General features: G+C 41.3%; 1 protein-coding gene across 1 annotated transcript in view; it reads left to right on the forward strand.

Moving 5' to 3' along the window:
• Positions 1-22,298, forward strand: part of LOC126297698 (5'-AMP-activated protein kinase catalytic subunit alpha-2) — a 146,098-nt gene that overhangs the window by 77,050 nt on the left and 46,750 nt on the right. Inside the window, exon 10 of the mRNA XM_049988821.1 lies at positions 2,756-2,826. Coding sequence (XP_049844778.1) covers positions 2,756-2,826 — 71 coding nt within the window. The remainder of the gene's footprint in view (positions 1-2,755; positions 2,827-22,298) is intronic.

Genomic DNA, 22,298 nt, shown 5'->3' on the forward strand with positions numbered 1-22,298 from the left:
CAGCATGCTCTATGCCTGTGGTGCACAGTTATTTTCTGGCTCCTGTTTCAACATTCCATGAAACATACACCATTTATTGGAACATTAATAAATAGGTATAGGTTCTACTACTGAATCAGTGCTTGGCACACCTTTTATTAAGATCTCACTGGTCATATCATCTGTCAGAAAAATCCTACAGGAATCTACATCTCATGGAATGGCTGCGGGCTTCAGAAAACAAATGCACATCAGAGACAATATCTAGTTCCAGGTGTGGAACTTGGCTTGGCTCTCAGTTGTTTCTCAGTCATGTTGGAGTGCAGGCAGTGGGAACAACTGTGTCCATCTCTTCCAGTAATTGGCAACATATGTTGCCTTAAAACTTTTGACATGAAAACATCTATTCTCTCATCAGTCGCACTTTCTAGTTTGATAAAATACCATCAGATTTGAATTGCTAATAACCATGAGACTAATAATGTGTAGCCAGTGGTTGAGTCCATGTCTGTACATGTGTGCATGCAGTATTTGTTTTGCCTATGATGTCGTCGTACCAGTGCAGGCACATGGATATAATTGTTACAAATTAGCTTTGTGTAAAGTTATAAACTGGTGTAGCATGGAAATGTATTTAGCTGGGACACTGTCATTGTGGAGAGCTTGCAGGGCACTACTAGAACCCAAAGTGAGACAACAAAAATATTCTCCAAAATATAAATTAAAATTGTTATTAAATTGAAAATTACAAAATAATGAAAGAGTTCATCTCATACGACTTGCAAATGTTCTCAGAATTATAAAAAAGCAACCCAGAGGAAAGTTTGCATTAAAAAGAAACCAGTAGAGTGTAAAAAGTCCAATGTTGAGCAAACCTGAGAGCTATGGCAGCTTTGGAAAGGAAAATAAAATATTGTTCAAAGTGATTACGTAACTGGCCCATCGAGCATACAGCAATGGTGACATTCCAAACTTGTGATTTATATATTCTGTAACCATTTTACTACTCTGAGTAACCATTGTATTAAAGACTTTTGGATTAAAGGAGATAACATACTGAAAAGCAGACGCATTGAGTTGTCAATAGGGGGGGGGGGGGGGGACAAGGAACAAACTTGCTGGCTTTTGGAGTTATCCTTTGGTGAGCAAACACCTCTCTCCCCCCCACCCCCCACCCTCCCACCTACTATGCCCCTACACACTCTGAAAGCTAGCAAGTTTTCTATCTTTTTGTGTGTGTCTATCGACAACTCAAGCTTCTGCTATTTGGTGAGTGATATTCTTTAATCTAAAAGTATTTACATTTTACAAGAACTTTCCTACGACACTGCATTAAAAGAGATGGTTAAATTACAAATTAATATGAAGCACTTGTTACGATTTTATGCCAACATTTCACGAAAAATATTTTGGTGTGGATCCAAACTGGGACCACAGAAATTGTTGTTTAAGCCAGCTGCGTAGGTGATTCATGCGCATATTCCCAACCTCAAGACATACAGTCTTCACTGGAAACATTGCTTTATCCACATATATGAGGTGAGCAAGGGAGGAGGATAAAAATTGACTTATCTTTCCATTTTTGATGTGTCCTTATAAATCTAATGTGAATAAGTAGTGGTGCAGAAAGCTTTTGGGAGATTATTGTAAACTATATTGATATTAAATTTCTTGAGTAATACCCTTGTTCCAAGAATTGGCTGCACACTGTGGTGCACAGTCAAACTTGTGCTAGTTTAAGGATAGTATTTCCCCATCTATAGCCACATATTTTGATAATTAGTTATTGAATGATATTCCCATTATTTGTGGAAGTGTTTACCAGTGTATCGGTGGCTGGAGGGTGGAACATGAGTGGCATCTTGTTTGTGCCAATGACAATTGAAACTGTCCAGGCATTTAGTAATTCTGACTGCCTCTCTGACTTCTTGTTTACATTTATACAGTAGTTTTGATAAAATGTGAATGTATGCACTGTCTAAATCCTGATTTTTCAGTGTGTTCATCAATGGCTGACTTGATAGGTTGCTTGAGGTGCAGCTCACTCATGCTCTTTTAAGAATTCTTTATGCACAACTTCTCTCATACTCTACCCTACAGCCACTAGTACAGCATCACATGCTTCCATGAGTTATGACAACATATTCAGTAGCTAAATATCAACATCTATGGCAATAAAAGCAGGAAATACTGCAAGTCTGTTAGTATGTCACAGTGTGAGGCCTGTTCCTGGAAGAAGGCCTCAGCAAGAAGACTGAAATGTAGAGCCAGCTGAGGTGGCCGAGTGGTTCTAGGTGCTTCAGTCTGGAATCATGCAACCACTACTGTCGCAGGTTCGAATCCTGCCTCGGGCATAGATATGTGTGATGTACTTAGGCTAGTTAGGTTTAAGTAGTTCTAAGTTCTACGGGACTGATGACCTCAGATGTTAAGTCCCACAGTGCACAGAGCCATTTGAAACATTTTTTGAAATGTAGAATCAGAATCACTGAAGCAAAATTTGAAGACCTATGTTGTTATGCAACAAGCATCAGATGATTTTATTTCTACATTTTTGAAGCAGCTGATGTGAGGAGTTGAACTGCTGTCGTTAGTAGAATGTAAATAATTTCTTGGATTTATTAAGTTATTTCTTCTTGCAATGGACAATTTCAAAGGCAAACATTTTTTTCCAAATTAATGATGGTGGTTAAATACTCAAGACACAGTACTTGTACACAAGTTACAGAAAAATATATGTGTGAATTTATCAAGTGGAATTTATTACCTCTTACAGGTATTAGATCACAGAGCAAACCCAATGACATTATGAATGAAGTCTACAGAGCAATGAAAGCGCTAAACTATGTGAGTATTGAATTGTGTAGTTTTTTTAAATATTCATGAGTTTCAATGGTTGATGAATTTACCAAATACTTTTTATTACTTTTTCAACATTTTACACCAGTGCAATATTTTCCTCATATTTTTGTTCTATTTGCAGTGATGTATTACATTTTCATGAATGCCAGATAGAGCAAATTGCAGCTAAATTCTTAAATTAGCTGTCAAGTATCGATTGTGTTCAGAGTGTTTAAGTGCAAAATTGTTTCTTATCTATTGTGCGATGACAGATAAAATCATGGCTGTTCTACTTGGTATCAGTATTTTAGTGTTTTTTTGTTGTACTGCAGTAAGTTTGTGTACAGGATATCATCAAATCTGATAAATGAAGAATACTAAGAGTATTTCAAGCAAAAGTTAGGACATTTTGATTTCCATTTCAGAGCATGTGTAAAATGAATCTTTACCAGGATGGGTTGAATGGAATACTCTCTTTCAAATTCTGAAGGTGGCAGGGGTAAAATACAGGGAGCAAAAGGCTATTTACAATTTGTTCAGAAACCAGATGGCAGTTATTAGAGTCAAGGGACATGAAAGGGAAGCAGTGGTTGGGAAGGGAGTAAGACAGGGTTGTAGCCTCTCCCCGATGTTATTCAATCTGTATATTGAGCAAGCAGTAAAGGAAACAAAAAAAAATTTCAGATTAGGTATTAAAATCCATGAAGAAGAAATAAAAACTTTGAGGTTCGCCGATGACATTGTAATTCTGTCAGAGACAGCAAAGAACTTGGAAGAGCAGTTGAATGGAATGGACAGTGTCTTGAAACGAGGATATAAGATGAACATTAACAAAAGCAAAAGAGGATAATGGAATGTAGTCGAATTAAATCGGGTGATGCTGAGGGAATTAGATTAGGAAATAAGACACTTAAAGTAGTAAAGGAGTTTTGCTATTTGGGAAGCAAAATAACTGATGATGGTCGAAGTAGAGAAGATATAAAATGTAGACTGGCAATGGCAAGGAAAGTGTTGCTGAAGATGAGAAATTTGTTAACATCGAGTATAGATTTAAGTGTCAGGAAGACTTTTCTGAAAGTATTTATATGGAGTGTAGCCATGTATGGAAGTGAAACATGGACGATAAATAGTTTGGACAAGAAGGGAATAGAAGCTTTCGAAATGTGGTGCTACAGAAGAATGCTGAAGATTAGATGGGTAGATCACATAACTAATGAGCAGGTATTGAATAGGATTGGGGAGAAGAGAAGTTTGTGGCACAACTTGACCAGGAGAAGGGATTGGTTGGTAGGACATGTTATGAGGCATCAAGGGATCACCAATTTAGTAGTGGAGGGGAGCATGGAGGGTAAAAATCATAGAGGGAGACCAAGAGATGAATACACTAAGCAGATTCAGAAGGATGTAGGTTGCAGTAGGTACTGGGAGATAAAGAAGCTTGCACAGGATAGAGTAGCATGGAGAGCTGCATCAAACCAGTCTCAGGACTGAAGACCACAACAACATCATCTCAAAGATCTGGATGTTCACTTAGAAGTCTTTGTACATGGCAGGAAAAAATAAAGAATCTTTTTGTTAGTATACCTCAAATAAATTGCTTTCTTAAGGCAATATGATGCATGTCACAGAAACACTAAAAAATGACTTTGAAGTTTCCAAATACTGTTGAGAATAAAATTAAAACATTTTGAGCATGTGTGTAGGAGAGTGTGTAACATTCTAGTATTGTAATGGCATTGGCTAGGTTGATTGTTGCTAGTAGTTATTTTTATTTCACTTCTATATTTATCATCAAACTGAAATGTTGGATAACAAAATATTGAATCTTAATTTTTCAACTAAACTAACAGATTTTTTATTTTTTATTACTAATTGGGTGAAAATTAAAGTTTAGTGTATAAATGTGAAACTTCAGTTAGAAAATAAACAACATTTTTATTTATAGAGATGGAACAGTATTATCAATATGGGTAATATTCAAAATAAGAAAATTCAGTAATTTTTTTTCATTTAACAAGAAGACATTTCACATTTTTGTTCTAAATTTTAATTTTCTCTGAATACCTAGTGAAACCTTATAACCAAATACCCCTGGAATCAGAGGACATTCAGGAAACTGCAATACCTACACCGTTTGACTGTTTGAATTACCATATGTGTTTTATGGCATATGGGACATAGCACAGACTTTCTAGCACTTTATTGGTGCAGTTTAGTGGGAAATAGACTTCTGCTTTGCATACACAAATATGTTAGTGGCATCGTCACCCTCAGAAGAACATGAAAGACACCTACGCTTAGTTTTCCGATGGTTTGGTGACTATGGAATCTTCATAAATCTGGTTAATGTGTCATTTGTGCTAACGAAGTGACGTTTCTGGGATTTTGGGTTATCGCAACTTGTACGTATCTGCCTATGGAGCACATCACTGCACCTCTCTCTTCCACAGCCCCAAAAACGGCACACAAAATGCATCGGTACCTGCAGATGATAAACTTTTACCATCATTTTTTACCCCAGGCACCTCTCCGTGCTGTACCAGCCAGCTCCAAATTGCATGGTTCCATGCCTGTTATTTGGACTGATGAACTACAGGAAGCATTTGAAGCCTGTCAGACAAGCCTCAACACAATGTGCCCTCCTTTCTCATCTGATCACTGACACCCCACTAGCTATTTTCTCAGATGCCCTATCTCATGCTGTCGGTGCTGTGCTACAACAGAATGTAAATTGGCATTGGCAGCCTCCAGGCTTATTCTCCAAAAATATCACAGATGCTCAGTGATCATGGCCAATATTTTACACAGAACTTATGTCAGATGGAAGGGCATGCTTTCGTTGTACATACAGACCATTGGCCACTGACTCATATTTTCACAGCCTCAAAATAACTATTTCCCAGTGCAAATCAACCACTAAATGTTAATTTGCAATTAACGACAGATCTTTGTAATGGCATCAGCATTCTCTTCTTACATACCTACCTTCTGGATATGTAAACGACAAATGGAAGACATTCCCCTTCCTTTTGCCCTTCAGCATGCTGAATTATGTAATGAACCATTCACTTTGTCTCACGATATGGCCACGGGCCGTAATTCCATTCATAATCAGGTGATACAACATCTGATTGTTACTCAACACCTCCATCCCCTCAGGGTCTTCCCATTGCCGTGTCAAGATCGTATCATCTTTCCAATACAAAGCCAACACTCATCAACAATTACTGGCTGACTAGCCTCACCAGCATTCTGTGCAAACTGCTTGAAAGGATGTGTACCCAGCGATTATGCTGACTTCTTAAATCTTGAAGCTTTATGTCCCTGTATCAGTGTGGTTTCCAGGAAGAAAAATCCGCTACTGACCATCTGGTTAGGTTGGAAACAGCAGTCTGATAGGCTTTTTGTAAATGCCCCAACACTTCATTGCAGGCTTTTTTGACCTACGTAAGATATATGACAATGCCTACTGCCATCACATTTTACTTATCCTCTACGACCGGGGCTTTTGAGGATCCCTACCATATTTTAGCCCACCGGTTGGCCTCGATTAGGGATGGTATTTCACTCAGCTCTCCATGGGTCCAAGAGGACAGTGTCCCACAGACCTCTGTACTAAGTGTCTGGACTGGTCAGGCCTGCACTGTATGTCGATGACTTGCGTTTGGTACAGCTCCCACTCTGTAGTGTTGGCTAGACATTAGCTCCAGGGCAATGTCCAATGGACGTTTGCTTGGACCCTTTCTTATTGTTTCCAGTTCTCTCTTGCAAAAACAGGGTTCATGCTTTCGTCACTGTACCATGGTTCATCGTGATCCAGAACTCTGCTTGGGTACACAATACTTGGACAATGTTGCACAGTCCTGAATTGTGGGATTCCTCTTTGAAAGAAGCTGACTTGGCTGCCCCATATTTGCCAACAGAAGACTAACCGCATGTGAAAGTTAATGCTCTCTGCTTCATTGCCAACACCTCTTGCGATGTGGATAGCACTACTCTCCTTCCCTTCTGCTGGGCTCTGATCCAATCTCACTTTGACTATGGTTGCTAGGTTTATGCCTTGGTGGCACCTTTGGCATTGAAATTGTGAGACCCAATCCATCATTGTGGAGTTGAACTGGCTACAGGCACCTCCTGAACTGGTCCCTTAGACAGTCTCCTTGCCAAAATGAGGCTCCTCCCACTTCAGTTCCCATGAAACCAACTATTGCTCACCTATGCATTCAAAAATTTCCCGATCATACAACATATCCTATTCATTTTGCGTACAAGTGACATCGACCCAGTGACACTCATCTTCACACAGGATTACCTGTTGGAATGTGCCTTGCAGCCCTCTGCCAGGATCTCTGCCTACCCTCCCTAGAATGTAATCCCTGTGTTTTGTCGCACAACCCCCCTTGCTTGGTACCCAGGCAATAAATTAGGTCCAATCTATAAGGGTCATTTCGGTGGTTCTGCACACTGTGAGATTCTGCACACTGTGAGATTCTGCACACTGTGGGATTCTGTGTTCCTAGTAGGGCACCTTTATTGTTGAGCTTCCTGATTACTCAGGTCACCTCATGGGAAGCTTCATCAGTTATTTTAAAATGTTTTCCTTGCAGTTGTTCCTTCAGTTTGGGAAACAAATCAAAGTTGGGTGAGCTCATATCAGGACTGTATGGTGGTTGGGAAGTATTTCCCATTCGCAGTTGTCTAGCATTTCTTTCACTGGTAGGGTAATAAGCAGTCATGTGTTATTGTGCAAAATGATGACACCAAATGCAAGTATGTCAGGCTTTCTTTGACAAATTTTCATGCACAAAACATTTTGCAGAAACAGCTCGTAGTACGAAGGTGGTTTGAAAAGTTCTCAGAACAGAATAGAAAAAAAGTTCTTACATGGTGAAGCTTTTTTTTATTTTTCAATGTAGTCTCCTTACAGATTAATGCACTAGGTCCAGTGATGTTCCAGTGCCTTGCTCCCATCTCGAAAACAAGCTTCCTCCAGGCCTGCAGAATAGTTGTCAACTCCGGCTATTAATTCTTCATTTGAAGTGAATCTTCATCCAGCAAGAAAAATTTTCAATGTATGGAAGAGATGGAAGTCTGATGGAGCCATATCAGGTGAATAAGGTGGACTTGGCAGCAATTCATACCTTTGTTCATGTATTTTTGCAATAGTGACGGCACATGTCTTGATGGAAGATGACTTTCTTCCTTGCAAAACCTGGCTGTGTTACATATATCTTTTGTTGCAGTTTGTCCAGGAGGTTAGCGTAGTATTCTCCAGTAATTGTTCATCCAGTGGGAGATAATCTATAAACAGAATCCCCTTCGCATACCGGAACATCGATGTCTCGACCTTTCCCGCCGAAGGAATTGTCTTTACTTTATTTGGTGGCAGAGAATCAGCATGTTTACACTGCTTTGACTGTTGTTTTGTCTCTGGGGTATAATAGTGCATCCAATTTTCATCTGTGGTCACAAACTGGCACAAAAAATCTTGTTCGTTCCTCCTAAAATGGGCCAAATGTTGTTCCGATATCTCCATTCTCATGTTTTTTTGATCCAGCATCAAGAGTCGTGGCACCCATCTTGCAGATAATTTTTTCATTTCTAATTCTTCAGTTAGAATGTGATATACCCTTTCAGACAACATCTGGCAAGCGTGAGCAATTTCATGCACTTTTAATCGGCGATCCTCCATGACCATTTTGTGCACTTTTGCAATGATTTCTGGTGTAGTGACACATCTTGGCCGACCACTGCGCAGATCATCATCTAAGCTTTACCGACCAGATTTAAATTCATTTGTCCACTTGGCAACAGTAGAATATGAAGGAGCAGAGTCCCCCAGTGTATTTGGAAATTGGCAGGAATGTCCTTTGCTTTCATACTTTTCTTTACGGAGTACTTAATCACTGCACAAATCTAGATATTTTTTCAGTCTTCGCAAATCACTACATGGGAACAACAACAGAGCCACATCATTGCCACAGCTCCCTTCCAAGATCACTGGTGCAGCACATGTTTACAGGCAACAGTCCAATGAATATCAAGTGAATAACTCATTGCGCTAGTGTTGACCTCTCGTGGTGATTCCGAGAACTTTTCAAACCACCCTTGTATGCACGTGTTAGAGACATTCCATGGGGCATTCTGTTCATTGCTATGACTCCATTCATTTCATACCAAAAGATCATCATCAGTGGAATTTCGGAATTTTTTTGGACATGAAGAGTTGGAACTTTTCCATTACGAAGACAGAGACTTTAGTTCTGGCTCAAAATCTTGTATCCAGGTTTCATCAAGAGCAACAATGCTTTTCAGAATCTGTTCTCTGTGTGTTTGATAACACTGAAGCAATTCTTCTGCAATCTGCTTTCTACTCTTCACTCAGGTCATGTGAAACCAATCTGACAGCAACTTTTCTCATCTTTAACTTTTCAGTTATGATTCTGTAAACTAAAGTGACAGACATTCTGGGATCATATGCAATTTTCTCACATTTTTCTCATCCATCCTCTCTCAAAATGTTAAAAATTACCTGAGACATGTAGTCTGCTACAGCTGATGGTTTTCCATTTCTTGTGCTTACCCAAACTTCCTGGAAATGAGCAGACCACCATGATACTGTGCTGCAATCTACTACATTACTCCCACACACCTCTCTCAAAGCATTGTAAATTTCCGTTGGGTTCTTTTCACGTAAATATTTGATTGTGATGTAGGAACACTGTTCATTACGTGTAATCTAACCTGACTCGATATCAACTTCATTTTTAAACTGAATTACTCATGACACAACCATGTGAATCAGCAAAGACATATGACCATCATGCCTAAAGTCTTGCTCACAGCTGATGTGAATTTTAGCTTGGTCACACCACAAAAATGGTCATTCAAGTGCAGTGTGCAGGACTTTTGAAATGATGTTTATATTTTGAAGACCTTAAGTCACAGCCACCCTCAAGACCTTCTTGCATCTGTTCCTTTCAGTTCTTCAGGATATAAGACTGCAATTTACACTGAAAGCTCTAAAACCATGTATGGGGCAGGCTATGCTTTTACATCTCCCTCCAATCAGGAACACCATTTGTTGCTGGAAATATCTAGCATTTTTACAATGAAACTGAGGGCTAAAAACAGAGACCTCCAGTTTATTAAATGGACCTCGCTTGACTGCCTTTTAATACGTAGTGACCCCATGGGCAAACTCCAGACCATTCCACATTCTTACTCTTGTCACCCTGTGATATCTGTGATTCATGACCTTCACTCTGAACTGGATCGTACTACGTGCTCAGTTGTCTTTTTCTGGGTCCCACGTATGTAGGTATCCTAGGGAACAAACTGGCCAACTGTTTGGCTAGAGACTCAATTACTCATCCCTCATTCACTTTGAGAACACCAGGAGTGCATTTGAAGGTGCAACGAAGGCCTCTGCTCACTCAGACATAGATCATCATCTGGTGGGCTATTGCTACCTAACACCACACTGTCGGGGAGACTGCTGCTGCAGCATACTCTTCCTTCCATTCCTCCCAGAAGGAATCCACCATTGTATGTTGCCGCTACATTGGTCGTACCTCACTAACACACATTTTTTGTTGTACATTGTAGTTGTGGATCCTTACTGACAATTGCTCATATCTTGGTGGAATGCCCCCTCCTTCTGGCTGACCCTGCTGAGCGTGGTCTTTTGAATTCTTCATCTCTCATGTTGTCAGACAACTCATGGACAATTGAACTGGTTCTTTCTTTTCTCTGTGACTGTTTTTTTTTTCCAGATGTAACATTTTATGGGGTGAGAGCGGGACAGGGTGGGGGTATCTCCTGCCACGTGCTGGGTCAAGGAGACCCTCGACCCTGACCACTTTGCCTGCTGCCCCCTCATCCCTCCTTTCCTGCGCATCCTGTTTTGAAGTTTTAGGGATAGCACTCTGTTGATTAGTGGGTGCTGTCTTCGTCTTCAGTGCTTTGCCTATGAAGGATCAGAGGTGAGGACAGCTGGGAGGGCATGCTCCCTGCACATGCAGAGCCCTGGGGGACAGCCATTTATTTATCTCATCTTGTTTTATTACTGGTGGTCCAACTGATATCCATAACTTTTTTAACCTTTTCCTTTCTGAATCTCTTAACTAAAAAGTACGCATTACTCCACTGCTTTCACCTGAAATTGGGTTGGTGGTGGTGGGGGGTTCCTCGCCATGGCTGAGTGCTGGAAGACCATTTGTCTGCTCTAACCTATGTAACTATATACGTTTACGTCTCTGTAAATCATTCTTTCATCTCTGGCATCAGTATTACTTTCAGTGCCTCACTTTTACCACTCCTAAGTAATTTCCTCATCCAAGAACATTGCTGGTGGACATAACTTCCTCTGAATGAACAAGCTCTTGACCAAGGAACTGATGATCTCACTGTTTAGTCCACAGTGGCTCTATATGCTGAACCTCCTATGATGATGGTCTGTGTGGACTCGGCCATCCAGGAATACTTACTAACAAGGGAATATTCCCAAGTGTCAATAAACAATTGTGTTATAACGTCAAGTTTGACAAATATATTTCAAGGACGACACAATACATGTAAGTCACAGATCACGTAAACAAAGTAAGATGTGTGTACACTGTGACAGTCAAATCAGCACTGAGTCCAAGTCTAGCGGCCGCTTGCTGGCTGACTGCTTAGGTGGCACGGCTGCTGCATGGCTGGCAGGCAGCGCCGCATGTAGAGGATGCGCGTAACTGCGCGGTGGCACTTTGAGAGATCGGCGAGTCACAACACTTTTACCCCTTTGAATTTTTTGCACTGGTCTTGATGGAGGTGGCCTGTAGACTGCTAACGTCTATAGGTGTTGTTTGACTGGCTGTAAAGTCTCGAGGAGGAGGCTTCCCGTATGGACGGAAGTGTCCCCAATGATAGCAGGTCGAGAGAACAGGAGACATGGCCGATGTGTCGGCGTCCGTAGGAGAAGGAGGCGAGTAGAGTTGCGACGACAGATGATGGTCATCTGGTTCCTGCATGGGCATGTCTCCTGGTGCCGTCAGTTCTTGTGCTGGCACCGAGATGATGGTGAGAGGGCTGCGTTGTGATTAATGAGAGATTCCAAGATTCCGAGGATCAGGTAGAGCTGAAGGGGGTGGTGTAGCAGCATTCAGAGCAGATGTTGCGGCACACGAGGCCGAAGCTGGTCCGAATGACTCACTGCAACACCCGTGTCCATTTGGATTTCATACAGGCTTCAGCCACGGTGTCGTAAGATGTGGCCAGGACACCATTTTGGCCGTCTGCCATATCTTCGTACCCATACAAGGTCGCCGGCGGCAATGAGGTGGAAGGCCGTAGAAGATGAAGTAGCGTGCAGGGCTGTCGGCCATGTAAGAGCTCAGCCAGGCTGTGGTCGTCCATGGGGGTGAAACGGTAAGAAGCCAGAAATTGGAGAAGCGCATCATGAGCAGCAGAAGAAGTCAGGAGTTTACTCATCTGAGCCTTAAATGTGCGGACCAGTCGTTCACCCTCACCGTTTGACTGTGGATGGAACGGAGGGGCCATGACATGCATGACGCTGTGACGGGCACAAAAAATCTGCAAAATTGGAAGAGGCAAATTGTGGACCATTATCAGTAACAAGAGTAGAGGGAAGGCCTTCCAAAGAGAAAATACGAGCTATAGCATTGGTGGGTTCCGCGGTGGTAGGCAACGTGCAATGGACAATGAAAGGAAAGTTAGAGTAGGCGTCAATAATGAGAAGCCAATAAGTACCTAAAAAGGTCCCGTGAAGTCAGCATGAATATGCTCCCAGGGCTTCTCAGGCGAAGGCCTTGGTGACAAAGATGACTTCGGGGCGGCGGCCTGTGATGCACAAGGGCCGCAGGCAGCGACTGTGTGTGCAATTTCAGAGTTGATGCTGGGCCAGTACACATGACGGCGTGCCAGAGATTTTGTGCGAGAGACACCCCAGTGCCCTTGGTGAAGGAGGCGCAAGACCGAAGCACACAAAGACGCAGCTACCACAACACGCGGCGAATCATTGTCGCTGGAAACGATGATAACACCATCCCTAGCCGTGAGGCGGTAACGCAAAGCGTAGTAGTTCTGCAATGGATCAGAAGTTTTAGTGGACGGACGATCTGGCCAACCCTTCTGAATACAGCGTAAAACCTCGGAGAGGGTAGGATCAGAACCCGTAGCAGCCGCCAGCCGGTCCCCGGTGATGGGGAACCCGTCGACAACCCGCTGCTCGGCAACATCCAGGTCGAAACACAAAAGTTCGTCCCTATCAAATGCCAGATCAGGACCCATGGGAAGGCGAGACAGTGCATCAGCATCTGCATGTTGAGCTGTCGGCTGGAAACTAATCTCATAATTTAAACGAGACAAGTAAAGAGCCCAATGCTGGAGGCCTTGTCGGGAAGTGACATTGATGGAGAAAGCAATGAAACAAATGGTTTGTGGTCCGTAACAAGATGAAATTAGGATCCATAGAGAAAAATACCAAACTTATGAAGAGCATAAATAATGGCCAACGCATCTTTTTCAATTTGAGAATACTTTTGTAGGGCATCTGTGAGCGTTTTGGACTCGTAAGGAGTGGGTTGTTCCGAACCGTCAGAAAAACGGTGCGCAAGGACTGCACCAACCCCGTATTGAGAGGCATCTGTGGCCAGAACAAGATGTTGGGCAGGTTGATTAGTAGCCAGGCACGGGGCCTGTTTCAGCATCGTCTTCAATTTCTGGAAAGCCGCATCGCATGATGCGGACCAGTGAAAAGGCACGTTTTTATGCAACAGCTGAGCCACCGAAGCCGCAGATGGTTAAAACCTGTGATAGTATGCTATTTTCGCCAAGAAGGCCTGCAGTTCCTTAACAGATGTAGGGCGAGGTAGGGCATCGATCGCAGCGACAGTTTGCTGAAGTGGACGAATACCATCCCGAGAGAGTTGAAACCCCAAGTACGTGATAGATGCCTGAAAAAATTGTGATTTCTGAAGATTACGCTTAAGACCAGCAGTCTGTAAGACATGAAAAAGTGTGCGGAGATTTTAAAGATGTTCTTCAGTGGTGGAGCCATTGACAACAATGTCGTCCATGTAATTGATACACCCAGAACAGGGAGCAATAATTGTTCCAAGAATTGCTGAAAGAGAGCAGGGGCGCAAGCAACCCCGAATGGCAAACGTTGGTATTGATAGAGGCCGAAAGGCGTGTTAAGCACCAGAAGCTGCCGGGAAGCAGCGTACAGAGGAAGTTGATAAGCTTCTGACAGGTCAGTTTTAGAAAAATGGTGGCCTCCAGCAAGTTTAGTGAACAGTTCTTCAGAACGGGTCATAGGGTAAGTGTTGATGAGGCATTGAGTATTTACATTGGCTTTGAAATCACCACAGAGACGAATATCACCATTTGGCTTAGCAATGACAACAACAGGAGAGGACAGCTCACTGGAAGTGACAGGAAGCAAGATCCCTGAAGTAGTGAGACGATCCAGCTTCCATTTTACCCGATCACGAAGGGCCACAGGAATGGGCCGAGCCCGAAAAAACTTAGGTCGAGCAGTGTATTTGAGCGTGATATGAGCTTCAAAGTAGTTTGCACGGCCTAACCCAGGAGAAAAAAGGGACGAAAATGTCGTCGACAAGGAATTAAATTGAGCATAAGGAATATCATCAGAGATGATATTTACAGTCATCTATGGAGAACCCAAAATCACGAAAGCCGTCAAAACCAAAAAGATTCTCTGCGTTACTCTGGTTGACCACAAATATGGAAACAGTGCGAACGACAGATTTGTAAGATACCTCGGCATTAAATTGTCCCAAGAGAGAAATCTTCTGTTTATTGTACGTCTGTAATTGCCTAGTGACAGGTGATAGGATTGGAGAACCCAACTGAAGATACGTCTGAGAATTGATGACAGTGGGAGCAGAACCAGTATCCACGTGCATGCGAACATCCCGACCAAGGATTTGGACAGTGCGGAATAACTTCCCTGAAAGTGAAGAAGTACCATTGACAGACAACACAGAAGCGGAATCAGCGTCACGTTAATGAACGTCAGGTATGTGGTCGGATTTGCAAACGGATGACACATGACCCTTCTTTTTGCATTTGTAAAACACGGCCAAACGTTGGGATAGTCCTCCCCGGAATGTTTCGTAAAACACCGCAAACATGAAGGAAGTTGCCGTGGGTTTTCCTGCAGTTTCTTAGAGGTTTGTTTATGGGTAGGCCAAAGCTGCGCTTGGGAGTGTACTGCAGCCACGTCAGCCGGCGGGGACGCTCCGCACGCTTCGTCAACAGCGCACAGAGGTTGTATTTCCCCGACGTCACCCTGTGCCTGAGCGATGGATAGGACTTCATCTAGAGTCGGGTTTGCCAACTGAAGGGCACGTTGCCTAACTTCTTTGTTGGGCGCTGACCGGATAATAGCATCCTATGGAATCGACATAGGATTCTTTGTGAACATCAGTAACAAATTGACACTTTCGACTGAAGCCGTGAAGTTCAGCAGCCCAAGCACAATAGGATTGATTAGATTGTTTTTGACAACGATAAAAAGCAACACGAGAGGCTACCACATGCCTATGCTTTTGAAAATACACGGACAGAAGTGAGTACATTTCAGCAAAGGACAGAGATGCAGGATATTTCAAAGGAGCCAATTGCAACAACAACCAATATGTTTGAGGTGAAATCCGTGAAAGGAACAGAGACTTACATGTTTGGTCATCCGCGACTTGAAATGCCAAGAAGTGCCGTTGAAGATGTTTTTCATAATCAGACCAGTCTTCCGCCGTCTCGTCGTAAAGAGGAAAAGGTGGTAGAGACGACGAAGAGAGGCGCATTGGATGCCACGACGAAATGATGAATCGCAGATGTGAGAAGCATTTGCTGTTCAATGAGACCTTGCAATAGTTACTCTAAAGTGGCCATGGAAACCTGTGGGTCAACGATGAAAAAGAAAAATTCACCACCTCATCGCCAATTGTTATAACGTCAAGTTGAACAAATATATTTCAAGGACGACACAATACATGTAAGTCTGAGATCAAATAAACAAAATAAGACGTGTGTATACTGTAACAGTCAAATCAGCACTGAGTTCAAGTCTAGCGGCCGCTGGCTGGCTGACCGCTTAGATGGCACGGCTGCTGCATGGCTGGCAGACAGCGCCACATGTAGACGACGCACATAACTGTGCGGCGGTACTTTGAAAGATCGACGAGTCACAACAAATTGTGATGAAACTTGGTGGGTGAAATAATGCAATACATATTTCTTCAGTTTTATGTATTTATTATTATTATTATTATTATTAATTATTAATTATTTTGTTCTTGCCCAATTTCACTTTTAGGGGGTGAAATACACCCAGAAAGATAATTTGGCATATTGGATTTGGAGGGAATATCTTTCAAATGAAATATATATATATATATATATATAATATTTCTCATATAAAAGTAGATATGTAGTTAATGTTCTTGAAAACTGTGTACTCGAATAATAATTTGAAATTTTGCAGAATACCCCACCACCATTAATTAATTTTGAAAAATTAAAACTTTTTTACAACATAGATAAAAGAAGCTTTTGAGCTACATATGTCCATGTGTAATAAAGCTGTGTCGGAAATACAATTTTTGGAAAATAAGCTGTACACGGTGTACTTTTAGAGTATTTTCAGCATACCTAATTAAAGTATCTAAACATTCATTGTTAGTCTAGTCATGTATTTTATTTATATTTATTTATGTTTTATATAGTTATTTTACATTCATTCTTAATCAGATTACTATTTCACATAAGTGTATTGTGTTAGTTGAAAATAATAAGTAACTCATTATTATGATATAAAATAATTACAGTAATGATAATCTATAGATAAATGCTTAGCAGATAACATTGTCCTGCACTATGCACTTAAAACAAATGGAATTTCTTCACATAATACAGAGGATGGAGAACACAATGTAAAACAAAATTCTCCAGGACTTCAAATTGTCATAAACGCTCTTCTAAATATTCTGATTTGTTGGATGCATATTTCAGTGCATTGGTAAGCCTAGGCAAAAAGAAGTGGTTATGTACTAGTACTGCGGCTTCTTTATATTGTTTCTCAAATGGAGTTTGACATCAAAATCATTCAACAGTACTAGATCTGAAAGACTTTTCGTACAGTTTTTCTAACATTGAAAGCTGTATACATACCAGTCTGTACATGTAATATTGAGTCCTGTGAGATCACTAGATGAACAAGTTTCTTGCCTTCAAATATGATAGTCAAAACAATTTTTTCCCTCTGGTAACTCACCTTCTCATAGTTTTAAAAGACACTAATGATGAGTTCAGACTAAGAATTCAAGAATTCTTTTTGAAGCCCCAAATGTCCCTGTGACAGCATCGAAATCTGATAAACAAATGTCCAACCAGCTTGAAAGATATTTGAAAGATATTTTTTTCCCAGTGACAGAAAAAATCTTATTATTGTTAAATTCTTAGGGCTGTCAGTGTGAAATGTTAAATTCTTAGGGCTGTCAGTGTGAAAGAACTGTATAGAGCATCGTACCAGAGGACAAGAAACTTGTTCGTCTGGTGATCCCAAAGGGCTCAATGGCACAGGTGCACAGTTGTGAGATATATACAGCTTTTGATGTTGGAAGAACTTCATGAGAAGTTCTAGTTCTGTTGAATGATTTTGATGTCAGTCTCCACCTGAGAAACAATATAATTAAGCTGCAGTCGCTAATACATAATCAATTCTTTTTCCCAAGACTTACCATTGTATTGAAATAAATCAGAATATTTAAAGAATCGCCCATGGTGTAAGAAAACATTGTGTTTTAAGTATTTACTTATGGGTTATCATTATTATCATAATTTTGTATCATGATAATGAGTTTCTTATTATTTGCAATTAACAAAATACATATATGTGAAATGGTAGTTTGAAAAAGAATGAATGTAAAACATAAAATAACAACTTAAAACACAAAACAAATATAAATAAAATAAATAATTAGACCAATATTGAATGTTTAGATATTTTAATTAGATATGTTGCAAATACTTTGACAGCACATCGTGTACTGCTTATTTCCCAAAAATGCTATTTCAGAAAGTAGCTTTATTGCTCATGGATGTATGTAGCTGGAAAGCTTCTTTTATCTATGTTGTAACAGAAGTCTTCATTTTTCAGAGTTAAGTAATGGAGGTGGGATATCTTGCAAAATTTCAAATTATTACAAAATTTGATTATACAGTTTTCAAGAACATTATTTACATATCAGCTTTTATACGAGAAACATTTTTATATATCATTGTTTCAAAGATATTCCCTCTACGGAATGTTTACTGAACAGGGCATGGGACTTCAGCCCCCCCCCCCCCTCTCTTCTCTCTCTCTCTCTCTCTCTCTCTCTCTCTCTCTCTCTCTCTCTCTCTCTCTCTCTCTCTCTCTCGCTCATCATACTTAAAGCTATTGGATATAGTTCACAATATAGGAATTAGTTTGGCTACAGGGGTATTTAGAAGTAATCTTATTCCCAGGCTTTGTACCAAGGCAGGCACAATGCCATTTCACACCATGCAGCAGCTACTCAATGTGGGAATTAGTTAGGCTACATGGGTGTTGAGAAGTAGACTTATTACCAGCCTCTGCACCAAGCCTGCTACACTGCCATTTCACAACACACAGCAACGACTCATGCTGCAACAAGCAATATATAATACATAATACATTCCATAGCCCATGTGCATGTATACTGTATCGTGCCATACCATACCATACCATAACTAACAACCCATGGAGGGACTTCAGTAATCATCCATTAGCAATGAGGCCATTTCAGATCCTTCCAAAAAGCCACTATTTGGAAACAGTTGAGGCAGATATTAATGTTTGGAGCAAGGTTGGACTAAATCAACACCTTGACTTCTTAAGACCCCAGAATTGTTTTAAATTTGCCTAATTTTAGAAAAGAAAGCATTCCATATGTGATTTTTGGATCTTTGTAGCAACTTAGATGAGCACTACAGTCTCATCATTGTGCATACAAAAATGTCAGAACAGGAAGACTCCAAAGGTATCTCAGTAGTTTTTTCTGATCATGTTTTCAAGTTCTACTTGCCAGATACCTTTACTGTGTACAGAGTTGTACAGTCAACAAAACAAAACCTTTGGTTGTGTACAGTTTGCCCGAATGGCAATAGCAGCAGCACTACATGTAACACACTTTTAGCAGTGTATTTGTTCCTTTGTTATTGTAATGATTTTATATACTGTACTGAACTCAAGAAATTGCTTCTGATATCACATAACATGAAAATTACAAATGAGATCTCCCCACACTGGGAGCCAACAATTAATTGATGTCAGCAATTAAATGAAACCAAACACAAAAGGTTATGAGATTAAGAGGTTGTGTTAAATGGAATAGATTGCATAGATGATGAGAAAATGAAAATAAAAGGTATTTTTTTCAGCACCGTTTACACAGAACAGAACAAAATTACAAATCTCAGGGGTGATTTGACTGGGCATGGACATGACGCAGTTATTGAGGGGAAGCAGGGAAGGATAGATAAATCATCTCACCATTATTTTAGATCATTTGTTGTGTAGTGCTGTTGGCAGAAGGTGCTGTGTCAGTATGATGCGTAGTCTCAGAGCTGTGCAGTCTGAGTTGAATGCTCTCATCTCAGTCGCAGTGTTGCAGTGAGGCCCAGGTGCAGCTTGTCTGTCCGTTGTGGGTTGCATGGCCAAAGCAGCGATATCACAGTGTTGGAAGGTGGATGTTGGCAATGGATGGAAGAGATATCATGTCCTCTTGCTTCTGCACTGCCTCACTGACTTTCCTCTTCACTCCTTATCCCTTTCTCAGCTCAAAGGTTCCTTGAAATTTTCTCCTATCACAGCGTTGTCATTGGCAGACTCAACTTGAAATGCTGCCCAATGACTGAGTTCTGTTTTGTGCCCACTCATCTCAGTGCAGGGTGGAAACTTCTTATCTTGCATGGGCCAGTGTGTGACTCGGGAATTGGTGTCTTTCTCACGATTTCACCAGCAGGGTTGGCACATTCTTCTGATGTTTTTCTGCATTCTGAAGTCGTCGTAAGAGCATCTGTACAACACTTCTTTCTCTGCGTGAGTCCTGGACAGACTGGTGCATGGCTTCGTTCAGAGTCTGTTGGCAATGTGAGTTAGAAGGAACATCCTTACTGTACAGAGAGCATCTTTTTAAGAAGGCTGACATCTTTCACAAGCCTCTCTGTGCAAATTCTTCATGCTTTGTGTACACTCCTTTCAGTGCCTGTGTGGTGCTGTAATCGTTGACACATTCTTGCTTTCTATAGCAGATAAAATAACTGCTGCTAAGCCAGAAGAACATGCATGCTTTCATGTGTGAACTCTTGATGTTCTATCCTAATGACTACAGGGGTTCATTAGTTTTCGACACGCTTCTCATTGTCTGCTAGACTCTTTTGCAGTGTGTCCATTCTTAAGCGAGGTGAGGGCATCCACCTGGCAACCCCCTGTGTGTTTGCAGAATGGCACTGGTGTCCACTTCTTGGGCACTCACCGCATGGGGTTTGGCTGGCTTTCTCCATGGCCGCTGGCAGTGTGAGTCAGCAAAGGAGGCCCCAGGTGGAGGTATCACAGTTATGTTTATCTGTGAGTGCACATAATTACCACATATTCTTTTATTTATACATTATAACACATTTATCTGTTTGAAATGGCAAGGTGCTACTGCCTTGAATAAACAATAAGAGCAGTTTAGTATATCTGCTTCTGCATCTACATACATACACTGCAAGCCAACGCATGGTGCCCGACTGCAGGTACCACTACTAGTCATTTTCTTCCCTCTTTTTTTTTCCCCTGAGGCAGTGTTACTTGATCGAATTTGTGGTCAACTTACCACGGATCAGTATATGCACATCATGAAACATACTGTGGTTCCGAGTGTGAGGATGTATTATCTCAGTGGAGTGATTCCAGTTCCAGTATGACCACTTACTGGTTCACACAAATCAGATCATTCAGCAATGGTTTTTGCAAAAGGCTGATGTCATCCTGATTGACCATCCTGTTTAAGTGCCAGACTTGAATTGCATTGAAAATTTATGGGCCAAAATGAAGTGTCATATGAACTTACACTAGCCAACACTCGCCCCTATCGCACATGACCAACTGTGGGATCCAGTGTTGGATACATGGGAGTGTCTCATGGACAACACATTGACAGGAAAATAAAAAAAATAAAAATAAAATAAAAAAATTGCAACACCAACAAGGAGTTGTGCGACAAAATAAAAGTTGGTGGGCTTGTTTCTATATGTGAAAGATGTTTTCTATTCATATTTCACACCAGTCGCATAAGAGTAGCACTAATAGTGCCATCATGAGGACTCAAATCAGTTTTGCTTTAAATACGCACAGTAATGATCATGAGCATGAGTTACCTTTGAGCTTAGAAATGGTGATTTTATGTTAGTCAAGAATGCCTTTAGAACAACAAACACACCATTATCAACACCTCACTGACTTTGAATGAGGTCATGTAATAGGACTACGAGAAACTGTTTGTTCCATCTGTGATACTTAAAAAAGACTTGGCAGGAATGTAGCCACTGTACATAATTGCTGGCAGCGGTGGTCATGAGAATGTATGGTCGCAAGAAGATGGGGCTCTGGATGGCTACGAGGCACTACCAAGAGGTAAGACCACCGTGTTCGGTGTATGTCTCTGGTGCATTGTACTCCATCTGTAGCAGTTGGCACCACAGTGACACAACGAACTGCTACAAATTGGTTACTTCAAGGACAATTTCAAGCCAGAAGCCCTGTAGCATTCATTCCACTGACCCCAAACCACCACCATTTGCAAATTCAGTGCTGTCAGCGAAAGCTCATTTGTGAGGGCGGGAGGGGGGGGGGGGGACAGAGTTGGGTCTGTTGTGTTTTCTGATTAAAAATGGTTCTGTGTTCGTGCCAGTAATGGCTGTGTGTTGGTTAGGAGGAGGTTAGTTGAGGGCTTGCAACCAACCTGTCTGCGTGCTAAACACACTGGACATAGACCTGGAGTTATGGTGTGGGGTGTGATTTTGTATGACAGCAGGAGCACACTCATGGTTATCCAATGTGCCCTGACTGCAAATTTGTATGTCCATCTGCCGATTAAACATGTTGTGCTGCCATTCATGAACAGCATTCCAGTGGTTTTTTTTTCCAATAGGATAACGCTTGTGCATATACCTCTGTTGTAACCCAACATGCTCTACAGAGTGTTGATATGTTGCCTTGGCCTGCTCGACACCAGATCTGTCTCCAATTGAGCATATATGCGACATCATTGAATGACAATTCTAACGTCATCCACGAACAGCATTAATCATGTCCATACTTCTTCAGGTTAAGCCGGTATTACAGGTAATGCCAGTGGTGGGTCGACCTCATACTAGTCTCATCCCTGATGTGAAAGTTC

Source organism: Schistocerca gregaria, chromosome X (genome assembly GCF_023897955.1).
Source record: "Schistocerca gregaria isolate iqSchGreg1 chromosome X, iqSchGreg1.2, whole genome shotgun sequence".
Taxonomy (NCBI): Eukaryota; Metazoa; Arthropoda; class Insecta; order Orthoptera; family Acrididae; genus Schistocerca; species Schistocerca gregaria.